At 52.8% G+C, this 14,607-nt stretch overlaps 1 protein-coding gene across 7 annotated transcripts in view; it reads right to left on the reverse strand.

The window, feature by feature from the left end:
- The window catches only part of KCNIP2 (potassium voltage-gated channel interacting protein 2), a 19,798-nt gene that overhangs the window by 3,370 nt on the left and 1,821 nt on the right, over positions 1–14,607 (reverse strand). For 5 of the 7 annotated variants that reach the window (XM_077748413.1, XM_077748415.1, XM_077748412.1 and 2 more), the window contains exons 2-3: positions 1,591–1,686; positions 619–672 (exon numbers count right to left, since the gene is read on the reverse strand). The exons of the other annotated variants lie outside the window; for them this stretch is intronic. In XM_077748413.1, coding sequence (XP_077604539.1) covers positions 619–672; positions 1,591–1,686 — 150 coding nt within the window. The remainder of the gene's footprint in view (positions 1–618; positions 673–1,590; positions 1,687–14,607) is intronic. 7 annotated transcript variants of the gene reach the window in all.

A 14,607-nucleotide genomic window follows, 5' to 3' on the forward strand; every position in this document is an offset into this window, starting at 1 on the left:
CGCGCCTCAGGCCCAGCCTCCACGACCCCGCTTCAAAACCATCCTCCCCATCTCCAACGACAGAGACCAGTCTGCCAGTTCCCTTGGACCCCGGTCCGAGGACATCAAGGCAAGGAGAGATGATGCTGGTGAGCTTCCAAGTCTATCAGTTGGCCGGGCCCATGGGCAGGCCTGGCCCCACCGCCAGGGGTCCGGCTCATCGCTGCCCTGGGCCCTTGATCCCTGGTTGAAGGAGAAAGCCCCCCAGCCCCATCTTCGTTCCAGAAAGGGAAGAGTAGAAAAAAGGGTTCAAGAGGAAACGTCTGAGGGTCTGGGCTCCAGACCTTCCCTGACCCACTCAGATCCCAGAAGCCCCAAACTTGCCCTTCCCAGATCCTTTTCTCCAGCCAAGCCCCGCCTCTCCCAGCCATGCTCCAGCCATGCCACGCCCAGCCCCAGCCAAGCCCATCCAGACCCCACCCCTATCCTGCTCCTCGTAAACCTTAGTCAAGGCCTCATCCATCCCTGGCCCCATATCAGTCCTGCCCCAGCTCCCAACATCCAGTCCCCAGGCAAGTGCCCCCACCCCACGATCTCGAAGGCACCGGCCCCCCGCCCCCATCAGGACAATCAGGTCACCTGGGTCCAGCGGGCGGGGTCTGTGGGGGCGGAGGGAGGCTGGGACTGCTAATGCTGAAGGGAGCGAACTGTCACCAAGAAAGTGGAAGACCCGGCCAACTACAGACACACACCTCGCCCCTCCCACGCCACAGCAAATCTCACAGACCTGCCTGTTACGATGCACACGCCCCAGCAGTGGCACACTTAACCAACAAGCACAAACGCACAGGAAACAGACGCTGCGCACACCTGCTGTGGGACTCACGCCTGTCCTTTTCCCGAAGCTATCCCTATGTGGGACCCAGGGGAATCAAGCACAATGATACTCTCAAATTGTAACTACAAAGACGGCCTCTGTGGCTTGCAAAATTCAGTATGATCCCTTGAGGCAGGCAAGGCCCTGCTGAGGAAACGGGCCTGGAGAGAAAGCAAGGCCACTCAACTGGGGACCAGGCTGGGACTAGAAAACCCAAGTATCCTGGCACCTGGAGGAAGGCGGGCTCCATCCTCGGCACCTACATTCATCCAGCCAGAGCGAGGGCAACATGCATCTGGAGGCCAAAAACATGCCCAGGGTGGGGCTGCAGACACTATCCTAGCTAAGCCAGGACAGACCTCGCAGCAGTTTGGTCTTGCGTGGTCACATTGGCCACACCCACACAGTCTGAGGCCTCAGCCCTGCCACACTGGCCACGCCCAAACACCCGGGGCTCACTCCTTTTGCTGACCCGGGAAGCCCACAGACACTTGGGCCCCGCTCCCCAAAACTGGCCGGGTCGCACATTCTCCTTGCTTTGGGCTCTATAGCTACACCCTCGTCACACTCGGGCCAACCCGCGCCCACCCCCACCCCCCAAGCCACATTGGTCATGCGCACACACACACACACACACACACACACACACACACACAAGCAGGTCCGCTCCTGTCACACAGGTCACTCCCCGACACACACACACCCCGCCCAGGAAGCACAGGAGAGGCACTTGCTTTCACTGACTGAGGGCAGGGCTTGGGGCCCGCAGCAAGGCAGCAGCTTGAGGAACCGCTGCTTCAGCGCTTTTTTAGTGGGCCCTGGAGGGTGGCCTGGGAAGAGAGAAGACCCCAGGAAGGCACATTAACCCCCACTGTCCCTCCGCTGCCCTCCCCACCATCACAAGTCAACCGGGGGAAGGGGGTGTTGGGAGAGGAGAGGAGGAGGAGACCGGTGAGAGTAGCCGGGGCAGGGTTCGGGAAGCCCAGTGCGTTTCACAGGCATATAAAGTCCCCTCGGGCGCCTTGTATAATGGGACGCAGCCGGGACCGTGAGGCCCCCGAAGGGAGATGGCATTGGCCTTGGTGCCTGCTGACCCAGTGCCCTTGGCTCCAGTGCTATAGCTGGACTTCTGAGGGGGATGTCCAACCCAAGGACTGCCTGAGTAGGAACACCTGTCTCTGTCTCTCTCTCACACAGTGACAAACCTGTATGGTGACACATGGAATGATAAATTACAGTGATGGATGCCATACAGCGACAGCTTGACACCCAGTAACATGCTCAAAAGCAATGGCCTAATTTTTTAAAGTTTTATGGATTTAAGTAATCTCTATGCCCAATATGGGGCTTGAACTCACAACCCCGAGATCAAGAGTCACACACTTTTTCGACTGAGCCAGCCAGACACCCCCCACAATGGCCTGATTAAGCAGGCCCCAACACACGCACACATGCGCGCGCGTGCGCGCGCGCACACACACACACACACACACTCTGACACAGTACTCCTGAATACAAACATAAACAGATGTGGCCTAGGAAAAGCATGACACACACATATGAGGACCCACTCTGGCCACCTTCCATGCAGCATGAACAAACCGTAGAAGAGTACATGGGACGGCATGACACGGTGCGTTAAGGACACTACAACACACTGTGACCCTATAACTTTATGACACATATCAAGGTCACCAGGACACACAATCATATATGGTGACTTAGGTACCCAGGGCCCCCCAGATACATAAGACTGCACCTCACCAATAGAACCCGCTTTCCTTCCTATAACCCCTCCTTCCAGGGCACTTAGAATTTCCCTGCCAGGGGAACAGAGTTCCTCATCAGCTAACTCCTCCACCCTAAAAGCATGTCCCCTCCCAGTCCTTTCATATGGCTTTCTCTTTGAAGGTGACATGATAGCAAACTTTGAAGCAGTCACAGACCCTCAAGATGAGTATTTTGGTGTAATGTGGGGCTATCCAGAGCCGCTGCCCACAGTCCCCCTCACTTCCCCTGATTTACACCCCTGTCCTACAACTCTAACTGCACGCACCCTGGGGAGAGACCCCTCAGTCTGGTGCCTGTGTCCCAGCTGCACCCACCTCCAGACTCCAGGGTCAGTGCTCACAGGGACCTAGCACGCTGCAGCTGGCCTCAGTTCATTCCTGGAGGGGCCCAGTTTCCTTGGGTTGCAGGTTCCTAGGGCACCCCACCTCGCACGCAGGCCCCGCCTCCCCCCAGGCCAGGCTCTACCCTTCAGGAAAAGGCCCTGCTCCCAGTAGGTAACTGCTTCAAGTCCGTGCCTTCCCCTCCAATAAGTCCTTTCTCCTCCTCCCTCCGCAGAGCTATGGAGAGGTAGGAGGGAGACCGTGGGCCGAGTGGGGGATCGATGGCGGCCTGGCCCCCAGCCCAGGGCTCCATTAGCTCGGACTTTGGTTTCCCGAAGCCGGATTGTGCCTGGGGCCTCCGGTGGTGTAGTCAGTCGCAGCTGGACTGGGAAGGGGGGGAGGGGGACAGCACCACCCCCATCCCCGCCTCTCCCAACCTCAAGCTATTCACACATTTACCCCCTTCCCTGGTCCTCTCCCTGCTCGTTGGAATCATTCTCCTCTGCCTTGAGCCTACAAGACACCTTAAGGGGATGGCAAGTCAGAGCCAAACTGACTTCATCTTCTCAGGATTGGATGAACCCCAGTTCACCTAGGAGGAAGCCCTGCTCCCCACCCCACTCCAATAAGTACGGCAGAGGACAGAGGGCTTTCCTGCTCTTACAGAACCCTAGAGCAGGCCCTTCCTGGTTTCCAGCTCCCTTCACAACTTTGCAGTTCTCCCTGCTGCCTACTCCACAGCCCTCCTATCATGAGTCTTGCCTACTTTCCTGTCTCTTGTGGAGCCAGGGAACAGCCGAGCTACGGAGCTGCACAGTTCTTGGTGTGAAGGAGAGAGAGGCCACACCTCTGTGGGGAAGGCAGAACCTGCTCCCCCTCTGCCTCCAATATCACTCTCCCCACTAGGCTTCGGGGTGGAGTGGAGGACTGATTTCTCACTCCCAATGCCTAGGCCCTGGAGATCCTGAGAGACGCTGGAAGTGGCAAGGGGGCTTGGGAAGCGAGGTCCCTGATCTGTTCCACCCCTCACACTCCTGCCAGAGCTGATTATAATTTTTTTTATATTTTATTTATTTCTGAGAGAGAGAGAGAGAGAGAGAGAGCATGAACTGGGGAGGGTCAGAGAAAGAGGGAAATACAGAATCTGAAACAGGCTCCAGGCTCTGCGCTAGCTGTCAGCACACAGCCCGACGCAGGGCTCGAACCCATGAACTGTGAGATCATGACCTGAGCCGAAGTCAGCCGCCTAACTGACTGACCCACCCAGGCGCCCCCAGAGCTGATTATAAATGTCTCATTCCCAGTTTCCCACTCCTGCCCCTCCAGAACCCACCCCCATCCCAAGCCCTGAGTATGGAGCTAGTATTTCCTCAGGGAATTCTGGGAACAGCCACACACACAAGCCAGTACCCAAAGAGGCCCAGCCACACACCAGTCCCCCTCAGGCACAGTCATATCCACTGGCTCACAAAGCCACACCCCCTGTCCCTCTACACATTAAATCACGTCCCTGTCACACACAAAGGCTCATACAGTCACACACTTTGTCCTTTTTCACGTAGATGGACACACAGTCACACCCCCTGTATCTCTCACACAGAGTCCACATAACTACACTCTGTAACCTACACCTGCAAGGATAGAGGTGTGGAGAGTCGTGCACATCTTCAGAGCCATTTTGAAAGGGACACCCCTGAAGTCTGGTGTTTTCTCGGGATCCCTGGAACCTCCTTCCTCTAGATAGCCCTGCCTGTCTCTAGACCTCTCCTCATGCTCCCCATGGGTTCCCCTCACCTCCATACCCTGGTCCTCCCATGCTGTGCCCCTCATCACCTCCCCTCAAACACCCTGGCTCCTGGGCCCCTCTCTTTACCTCCCTCAGACACCCAATCCCCAGATTCCCTCCTCACCTCCCTCAGACACTCCTCCCCCAGACCCACTCTTTGTATTTCCCTTTTTACCCCTCTCAGATGTCCTGTCCCCCAAGCAGACCTCCTCACCTCCCCTAGACGCCCTGTCCCATCACCAACAGGCTCACCCCTGCCCCAGTCATAAAATCAGAGTAACCCCCTCCCCAGCACTGCGGACGGCTGCTGCTCCGGCCAGCAGCCCAGACGTGCCCGGACGCCTGGGTTACCTTCCAAGGAGACAGGCTCGAACAGGCCAAACTGCTCCAGGACCTTGACAAACAGAGCGAGGACCACGAGCACAGCAACCATCTCCAGCCCTTCCAGGTTCATGGTGGGCCTGGGGCATGGCCCCCACCAGCCGAGGGTCAGACACACTGGCAGCCCTCCTCACACCACCTCCCCCTCAGGCTCCCCAGCGAGTAAGAGGACTGCCTGCAGCCTCCCTCCCCCTCTCCCTCCCAGGATCTCCTCCTTCTCCGCCCCCTCACCCCGCCTCTGCCCCACACGCCTCCAAGTCACAGGCTCTTCCTCTTCACAGGGCCACTTCAGCCGACAGGACAGACCGGCATCGTCTCAGGAGCCTTCTGCGTGCAGGATATGGGCCAAAACAGGCCAGGCCAGAGGAGGAAGGTAGTGACCTGCCTCTGTCCCTGAGGACAGCTTCCCCCAGACACCTTGTGGCTACTCTTTGCCAAAGGGAGGGAGTAGAGGGAGGAGCTGTGCTTGGGAGAGGGCTGTGTGTGTGTGTGTGTGTGTGTGTGTGTGTGTGAAAAACTATGAGCCACACATGTATAAGGAATAGATATGTGGGTCAGAATATATTATAAGTGTCTGGGCATTTCCTTGTGTGTATTCCTGTGTCTGACTGTATAGAGAATATGTGTTTCTCCTCTTATGTGCATCTCTGTGTGTGGTTTACACATGATTATGTATGTCTATTAGGTGTGTGTCTTGTGTATATGGGTAAGTGACTAGGTGTCCATAGTATGTGTGTGTGAGTGTGCTGGAGCTTCTCTGAGTGTGTAGGGGGCATGGGGTATAATGGGTTTTAGCAGGGCTGTGGGATAGCGGTCTGAAGACTGGTAGTATAGAGGTGCCCTATAATTAGGAGTATGGGTCTACAGTGATTGTATAATTGTATCTGCATGGAGCTGTACGAGAATAGAATATAAGCCGGGAGAAGGCAGTGACCTCTCCAGTCAGGAGGACACCACCAACATCGATTGCGGTTGTCATGGAGACGGTGAGGCGGGAAGCACTCTCTTTCCACAGCCCACAGACAGGGAAACTGAGGCCTAAGGGAGGGAGGATTGGGTCCAATAGCCAGGAGCAGGAAAAAGGCTGTTTAGCCTTATCATGACCCTCTGGGGAGGAGACTCATTGTGGCTGCCGTTGGGAGCCACAGATTCAAGTTCCTTGGGAGAGGAGAGACTGAGCTCCTCCCTCTCTCTCACCCAGGATCTGCCAAAGCCTTGCCTGCTTTTCAACTGTTGCAGAGCTGATGGAGAAGAGAGAGGAGGAGGGAAATCTGAGTCCTCCAAGGTGCCACCCACTCTCACCCCCTAGAGCATTCCTGGAGCTCCGCCCCCATCTTTCCAGCTCCTCCCTGTGGCTGCTGCTGGCAGTGGCGGTGGTAGTGGTGGCTGTGTGTCTGGGTGTGGGTGTGGGTGTGCATGTGTGTAGGGGTGGGGAGAGGCCTGCTGAGCCAGTGAACCCGAAGCCAAGAACCACTGTCCTAGCAGGTACCTTTGATGGAGCACTCACTGTGTGCTAGATAATATGCTAGGTGCTTACAGACATGATCACATTTTTAAAGATTTTATGTTTTAAGTAACGTCTAACCCAATGCGGGGTTCGAACCTACAACCCAGAGATCAAGAGTCACATGCTCTACTGACTGAGCCAGCCAGGTGGCCCCCCAGACATTAATTTTCACAGCAAACCGATGAAGGAAGTACCATTATCCCCACATTACAGGTAGTGAAACTAAGGCAAAAGGTGGTTAAGAAAATCACCAAGATCAGTTAAGTACCAGAGTGTCAGTTTTGACCCTGAGCCTGAGACCCAGTTAGACCCTGAGCCTGGGCTCTAAACCATCACACTACACTGGCTCCCTTCTTAGACAACTTGCCCAGTCAGGAGGCCTTGTTTAGGGGGACTGACCCCAGAGGGAGGCCTTTCCTTTGTCCAGCTCTGGGATGAGTGTGGCTCAGCCCAACTGTGGTGTGGGAGTCACCCGGTCAGTGCCCCTACCGCTTCATTCGAGGATCACTGCTCTGCAGTTCCACATGGCCACCACTGGGGGCGCAGGCATCCACCTCACTCCGTGTCTTACCCTTCCCCACCCCCTACCCCCCACCCCACGACATCCTGGGAAGGTATAGAAAGGATGGGCAGAAGAGCATGCCACAGGCAGGCTTGGGCCTCTGTCCCTCCACCCCGTCCTCCAGGAAGAAGTCAATTAAGGGACTGCTTTTGGTTTCTCACACCCTAGAAATTACAGATAAACAGATGAAGCCAACAAATCTCTCCGTATTACTGTCTCAATTCCACACCTGGCATTTAATTCCCTCTACCTTCATCAACAGATCCTTTTTTTTCCCCAGCCATTTTGGCCTCCTCACTGTCCCCCAAACACATCAAACTAGGTGCTATTTCTGTGCCTTTGCTCCTGTTATGAATGCCCTCCTTTCTGTTCTATAGTCCTTACCTAACAGGCCTCCAGCCCTCAGCAGAATTTCTAGTGACCTCACTGTTGGGTCCTCAAAACTTAGCACCTAATTCTGTAATGTTATTAAGTGGGAACAATAAAAGGAGACAGCATAGCATGGTACCTAATAGTGTGGGCCAGCAAGCCACATTCCCGGAGTTCAAATCCTGGATTTGTCAGTTACAATTAACTGGGCAAATTAACCTCTGTGTGCCTCTGTTTCCCACCTCAGATGGCTGCTGGGAGGAGTAAATGAATACATACATGGAAAGCTGTTAGAATAATTCCTGGCACAGAGTAACTGAGGAAGCATTCGCTACCATTATTAAAACATGACATCTCCTGTGCCCCTGACATTTCTACAGCTGTTAATTAACAAGGTATTTCCACAACCATTGTTATCTTGATGGCTTCTCTAACAACTCCAGGAGGCAGGCAGAGTGAATAGATAGTATTGTACCCATTTCATTGATGAGGTAAAGGAGGCCCTAGAAATAAAGGGATTTGAGATAAAGGGATTTGCTCAAGGTCACCTAGCTAAGATGAGAGGTTGCATATTTGAACCCAGATCTTTCTGGATCAGCCCTGTTTCAACTAAATCCCAAGCTCCTAAAGGGCAAAGAGTTTAAAAATTGGACTTACATAAGGGCGCCTAGGTGGCCCAGTTGGTTAAAATTGGACTTACATAAATTGAATGCCAGGCTCTCATCTGGCGCTTGTGGAACAAAGGTGAACTAAGCAGGGGCTTCTACTAGGTGGGGAGAGACAGCCCACTGAGAGAACTATAAGGCTTCTATTCATTCAGAAAATATTTACGTGCCTACTATGTGGTATGAACTGTTATAGGCAGGCCATGAAATGAGCTATAAAACTCATTTAGGAGCACCTGGGTGACTCATTTGGTTAAGCATCCAACTCTTGGTTTCGGCTCAGGTCATGATCTCACGGTGAGTTCAAGCCCCGCATTGGGGCTCTAGGCTGACTGCGCGGAGCCTGGTTGGGATTCTCTCGCATACTAGTGTGTGTGTGTGTGTGTGTGTGTGTGTGTGTGTGTGTGTGTGTATCCCTCTCTCTGCCCCTCCCCACTCAGGCTGTCTCTGTCTCTCTCAAAAATGAACTTTAAAATGCATTTCCCTAAAATACAAATCAAAACCACACTGAGATACCACCTCATGCCAGTCAGAGTGGCTAAAATGAGCAAATCAGAGAACTGTAGATGCTGACGAGGATCTGGAGAAACGGGCACCCTCCTACACTGTTGGTGGGAATGCAAACTGGTACAGCCCCTCTGGAAAACAGTGTGGAGGTTCCTCAGGAAACTAACAATAGAACTCCCCTATGACCCAGCAATAGCACTGCTAGGAATTTACCCAAGGGATACAGAAATGCTGATGCATAGGAGCACATGTACCCCAATGTTCATAGCAGCACTCTCCACAATAGCTAAAACATGGAAAGAGCCTAAGTGTCCATCAACAGATGAATGGATCAAGAAGATGTGGTTTATCTATACCATGGAATACTACATGGCAATGAGAAACAATGAAATCTGGCCATGTGTAGCAACATGGATGGACCTTGAGGGTGTTATGCTGAGCGAAATAAGTCAGGCAGAGAAGGACAAATATCATATGTTTGCACGTATAGGAGGATTAGGAGGAACTTGACGGAGGACCATGGGGGAGAAGAAGGGGGGAAATGGTGGGGGAAAGGGAGAGAGGCAAACCATGAGAGACTCTTGAATGCTGACAAAAACTGAGGACTGATGGATGTGGGGGGGAGGAGGGATGGGCATGGAGGAGGACACTTGTGGGGATGAGCACTGAGTGTTATGTGGAAACTAATTTGACAATAAACTATTTGTAAATAAAATAAAATGAAATAAAATAAAAATGCATTTCCCTAATGACAAAACAAACAAAAGCTCATTTACCTGTAAAGGCTCTCTAACTGGAAGGCCAGGAAACTCTTGGAGAGGTTATTTTTTGAGCTGGTTCTTAAAAGATGGCAGGGTTCTTGGGTGGCTTAGTTGGTTGAGCATCTGGCTTCAGTTCAGGTCATGACCTCTCATAAGTTTGAGCCCCACATTGGGCTTGCTGCTGTCAGTGCAGAGCCCACTTCCAATCCTCTGTCCCCAGCCCACCCCTCCCCTGCTTATACTCTGTCTCAAAAATAAACAAATGTTTTTTTAAAGATGGCTAAAATGTCAACAGTCAACCTTAACAAAGTGGTCAACATTTAGTGAGCACATTTTGTGTCCTGGATACTTTATGTAGATTGTCTCACTTGGGGCTCTTAGTAAACATGAAAGATAGGGTCTATTACTCCTGTGTTTATAGCAGACATAGTCAGAATGAGTAGTAGTATATCTATTTTGTAGATGAAAGATTTGAGGCTCAGGGAAGTGATTTTCCCAAGATAACACAGATGACGGATCAAGACTTGAAGCAGGACCAATGATCTACCAGTCTGTCCTTCCAGTGTGTGTGGGGGGGAGTCAAGGAACCTTGGATAACTGTAGCTTAGTTAGTGATGGGAGAACCATGAGTGATAAGACCAAAATGGTTCAGATTCCATGGAGCCTTGAATGCCCAGCCAGACTATCTGGAATGAAAGAGGCAGCACAGCCACATCTTCTGGCTCTCTGATGCTGATTCACAGACTGACAACCTTGTACCCAATTGTCCTGTCCCAGGACCCCCCTCTTCTCTCTCTCACTTCCACCCTCAACCTTCAGAGATCTTGACCCAGCCTCACAGGGACTCAAGGTCCTAACAGGCCTCTGGTGGGAGGGTCTGTAAGAAGTGAAGCAGTGAGTTGTTTCCCAGGCTCTCCCTTCTCCCCACTCAGCAACCTCTCAAGTCCCCAGGCCCTATGAAAGACTTGTCCAGATCTGTCCTCCCTAAGCATCCTGGTGTCACTTAGCTCTTCACCCAAGGGAGTGAAGTCTTAATGGAAGCGCTTTAGGCAGAGTGAGGGCTCAAGGGAACACTATCTTGAAACATTAGGTGGGCCCTCCCTAAGTCCCTCACATCTCACTGCAGAGGTACTCCTATCATTTAGTTGTCTATCTCTCACCCTTGGAACCTAGAATAATACTACATAGGACCCACCCTATGTAACTGTCCCACTTTCACCTGTCCATTATCCCCCAGTGAAGACCCCAGCCAGTGAAGACCGCAGAGCTCTTCTCTCAGTCCCCCAGCCCCACTCCATCCCCAGCAAGGCCAGAAGACACAGCAGCCCCCAGCTGCACTAGGTGATTAATGACTTCCCTAGACCTTGGGGCTATTTTGGGGCTTGGAAGTCATGCCTGCTATGATTGAGAGCTGGTCCTGCCGGGCTCCAGCCATCTGTCACTGGAGACAGGTCCAAGAAGGGGGCTTGAGGGATGCATGCTCCCCAAGAGACTTCCAAGAATGACTGTGGCTCAGCCCCATCTCCCCACCTTCTGGGGAACACGTGGCAAAGAGAGGGCAGCCTATGCTCCAGGGGCTCAAAAGGATATCACGGAGAGAGCAAGAGAACTACAGATCCCAGAATGCCTGGGGCGAGGCTGTTTTGGTTTCTCCAGGCCAGGTGGTGAGGTGATGCAAGGTTCTGTGGGCCTTGCCCAGGCAGCGTTAAGGAAATTCAAGTGGAGGTGTGCTTAAATCTCAGCACTGCCATGATAATGATATCCACATTCCACATGTCATAAATCCCACACACCCCACACCAAGGTACAAGCTTGTGAAGGCTACACGACTAACTTAGTGTGACTCAGGAATCCCCAACCCAACTCTAAAGCATAGAACCCCAGGCACATGCAATTTCAGTGTCACAGAATCCCGGAGATATGCAACCCCAAGCATGCACAGTCCCAGTGATCACAACCCAGTGATGTATAACCCCATTCATACAGACTCCCAGAGATAGACAAAACGGTACAATCCTTATGTCACACAAGTCTGTTCATCCCATCGTTCACGAACTCACTAGCTGAGTTCATGTTGGTCCAGTCCCAACTGGGGATTTTTTCCTTCTGGACACTGACCCCAGTCATTTTAAGATCCCATTAAATGAAGAAATTCAATAAGGGCTGTGCCCTTTCCCTTCTCTGCTGCAAGTTTCCTCCTTTTATCCCTTGGAGGGACCTTGTTCATTACATCCACCTGCTTGAGGCCCGCTCCTTTGCCCTCAGTGAGAGGTCCTGCCTCATCCTCCACCATCGTGAAGTACCATGATACCCCCTATCTTTTCCTCTTTGAGGACCCCTATCTCCCACCTTCTCTATAAGAGACTCTATCCTTAGTTCCACTCTGTCAGGGATCTTGCCCTTTAAACGCTTTCCATTGAGGGAATCCAGCTCCCTCCATCTCTATGAAGGGCCCTTCCCTTCCCCACCTCTGTAAGGCTCTTACCCCACTTCACTCACTTTGTTTTGAAGGGTCCAGCCCCTTCCTCCCTTCCTCATACCTGGCGACAGCGACCCAGTCACTAGCTGGTAGAGGGATCGCGCTGCCTGCCCCAACGGGCTCCGGCACCTGCGGGGGCATCGGTTCATGGTTCGGCTGAGAGTGCACTGACCAAGCTCCTCCCCCCAAGGCCCGGGGCAGTCAGGTCTCCGCCCCCACCCGAGTGGGCCCTGCGTGGACGGCGCGGGAGGGCGGGACCCGCAGGACCAGAATCTCTCATCGAGAGTCTTCTGCTTCCTGTCTCCTCCGGGCCGCAGGAGGGAAACTCACCCTATGCCTACCATCTGAAGCATCCGTCCTCAAAGTTCCTAGACTGGGCGGGGTGGGGGGGAAGGGGGAGGAATGGGAGGACTCTTCTCACAGCCTTCTCCCGGAATGTTTTCTGAATTTCTGGTGGGGAGGAGAGGCTCCCACGGGTTTTGAAAAAAGGAGCTGGGGGAGACGGTAATGAACCTGATTCTTTACTGCCTCTCTCCAGCCTTTCTTCTCTTCTCTTTGCCTGTCGCACACCTCCTCCTAATTTGGCACTGAGAAGCAAAGGGGGAGGAGGGGTTAAAAAAAAAAAAAAAGCGCATGGTTGTCATGGCAACTTCCCACCCTTCCATACTTCCTGGACCAATGGGAGAGAGAGCTGGAAGAAGGAGGAGGAACTGGACCACATATTGGGGTGGCAAAGAAGAGGCAGTTCCGAGTCCCTTTCTCTCATAACTTTCTGTTTTGTGTCCCTTTGTCTTGCTCCAGTGGGTTCACAGAGTCTACCATCATATGTTGATTGCCAGCCACATGCATGAAGGAGAAACTCCCCTCCCCTCAGTCTCAGCCCTGACCCTTTCCAGGACTCATCTCTATCGGGTTGTACCCAAAGTAAATCCTTCCAGGACCCACTGACGCCTTCAAATCGCCGGGACAGCCTATGGAGAGACATAGTTCCACTCCTCCGACTGGGATCATGTCTTTTTGGCTGAAAATCCTACATTTATGAAACAAAAGTCACGTTCGAACTCCATGCACATTTTGGCACTTGATTTGGCGGCGACATCCCCTTTCAAAATCAGCTACGCAAGCATGACTGCTCTAAGACCACACGAGGGCGCCCTAGACTGGGGAAAGATATTTATGACCAAAAGGACTCGAGTTCAGGCCTTGGCCAGCCAGATCCCAACTCTCTCCTCCTTGTCCCCAGTCCTTTCTTTGCCTCCAGCTTGGACAGGACTGCCACTGATTGCTGCCTTTTTACACCACGCTGCACTTCCAGACAGCCCTGCCAGGCTTCGAAGACCACAGGGGGTAGATCTGAGCCGGCTTGGGGCTCAAATTCTCCCCCTACCTCCAAAAATCTTCCCTAGCTTTTGAGTCCGGGGTCGTAGGGAAGAAAAGTGATCGGGGGTACCCAGGATGCCCTGAGGTATGACTTAAAGACTCCCCCTCTGTCAGCCTGATGGCCCAGAAAGATGGGAGCCAAAGACTACCCTCACGTCCATCCCAGGAATCCTTCCTGCACAGGGAAGGAACTTTGGGCACAAGGATGGCCCGGCGGTACCTCCGCCCCCCGCCGCTCTTCAGCACCACGGACAACGACTTCCCCTCAGGCTTCAGCTCGCTTTCAAAGCACCCAGCGCTTTATCAGGGGGCGTCCCAGCCTCATTTGTCTCCTGCTGTAAGCCAAGCCCTCTTTCGAAAGGAGAGCTCCTAGTAGTGCTATTTGTACTTTCCAAGTCCTGTGTGGAGCTATCTAGATCGAGATTACTGCTGCTGAAGAACATCATTCTTGATGCATGTCAACATTTGACCTGTTTCCCTTGGGAGATAGGCAGGCAGGGAGTAGTAGTCTCCATTTTAGAGATGAGAAAAGTAAGACCCAGAGAGTAAAAGTAATAGAAAGCCCATTCCTGCACCTTGTAATGCAAGTGCTTCCCCCCCACCTTCACTCAGTCTCTGATTTAAATAGGCAAATGGTGGGGGGACGATTCCACTAAAGAGGAGAATCAATTAAAGCAGGAAGCAAAAACACTGACTAACGTGGTGCTAATGAGCGCCCTGGGGCCTTACTACTAGCAAGGATCCTGAGTTGGTGAGAACACAGTTCAAAGCAGAGCTGGACCTCTGGATTCCATCCCAGTCTAAGCCACATCTAGGGCTCACCTGGGGCCTACTTGAGAGGAAGGGCTCTCCCTTCTGGGAGTCTCGCATAGGCACTAGGAATTCCCCAGGGTCAATGAGTAGGGGAGACACTTTTTCAAGGCATTAGATCCTAGTTCTCTTCCCCATCCCCAAGTCTTAACCTCACTCCCCTCTGGACAGACAAGGATCATGGACTCCCTCCACCTCCCCAGCCTGTCTCCTACACTCCTACACGAGACTGCCTCCCTCCTCCCATTCACTGTTGGAGTTCCTGGGCAGGCTGCACAATGAGACAGAAAACACACACACATGGAAATGTACACAAGGTGACACAGTCACCCACACAAACACGTGGGTCTGCCTACCAAACCCAGGAATATGTGCGGGCACAGATGTACTCCTCACTGTGGGAGAGACAGCATGCCTGGACAGCAAAGAGGTT

The sequence above is a fragment of the Crocuta crocuta genome, unplaced genomic scaffold, assembly GCF_008692635.1.
Source record: "Crocuta crocuta isolate KB4526 unplaced genomic scaffold, BGI_CrCroc_1.0 scaffold619, whole genome shotgun sequence".
NCBI classification, from domain to species: domain Eukaryota; kingdom Metazoa; phylum Chordata; class Mammalia; order Carnivora; family Hyaenidae; genus Crocuta; species Crocuta crocuta.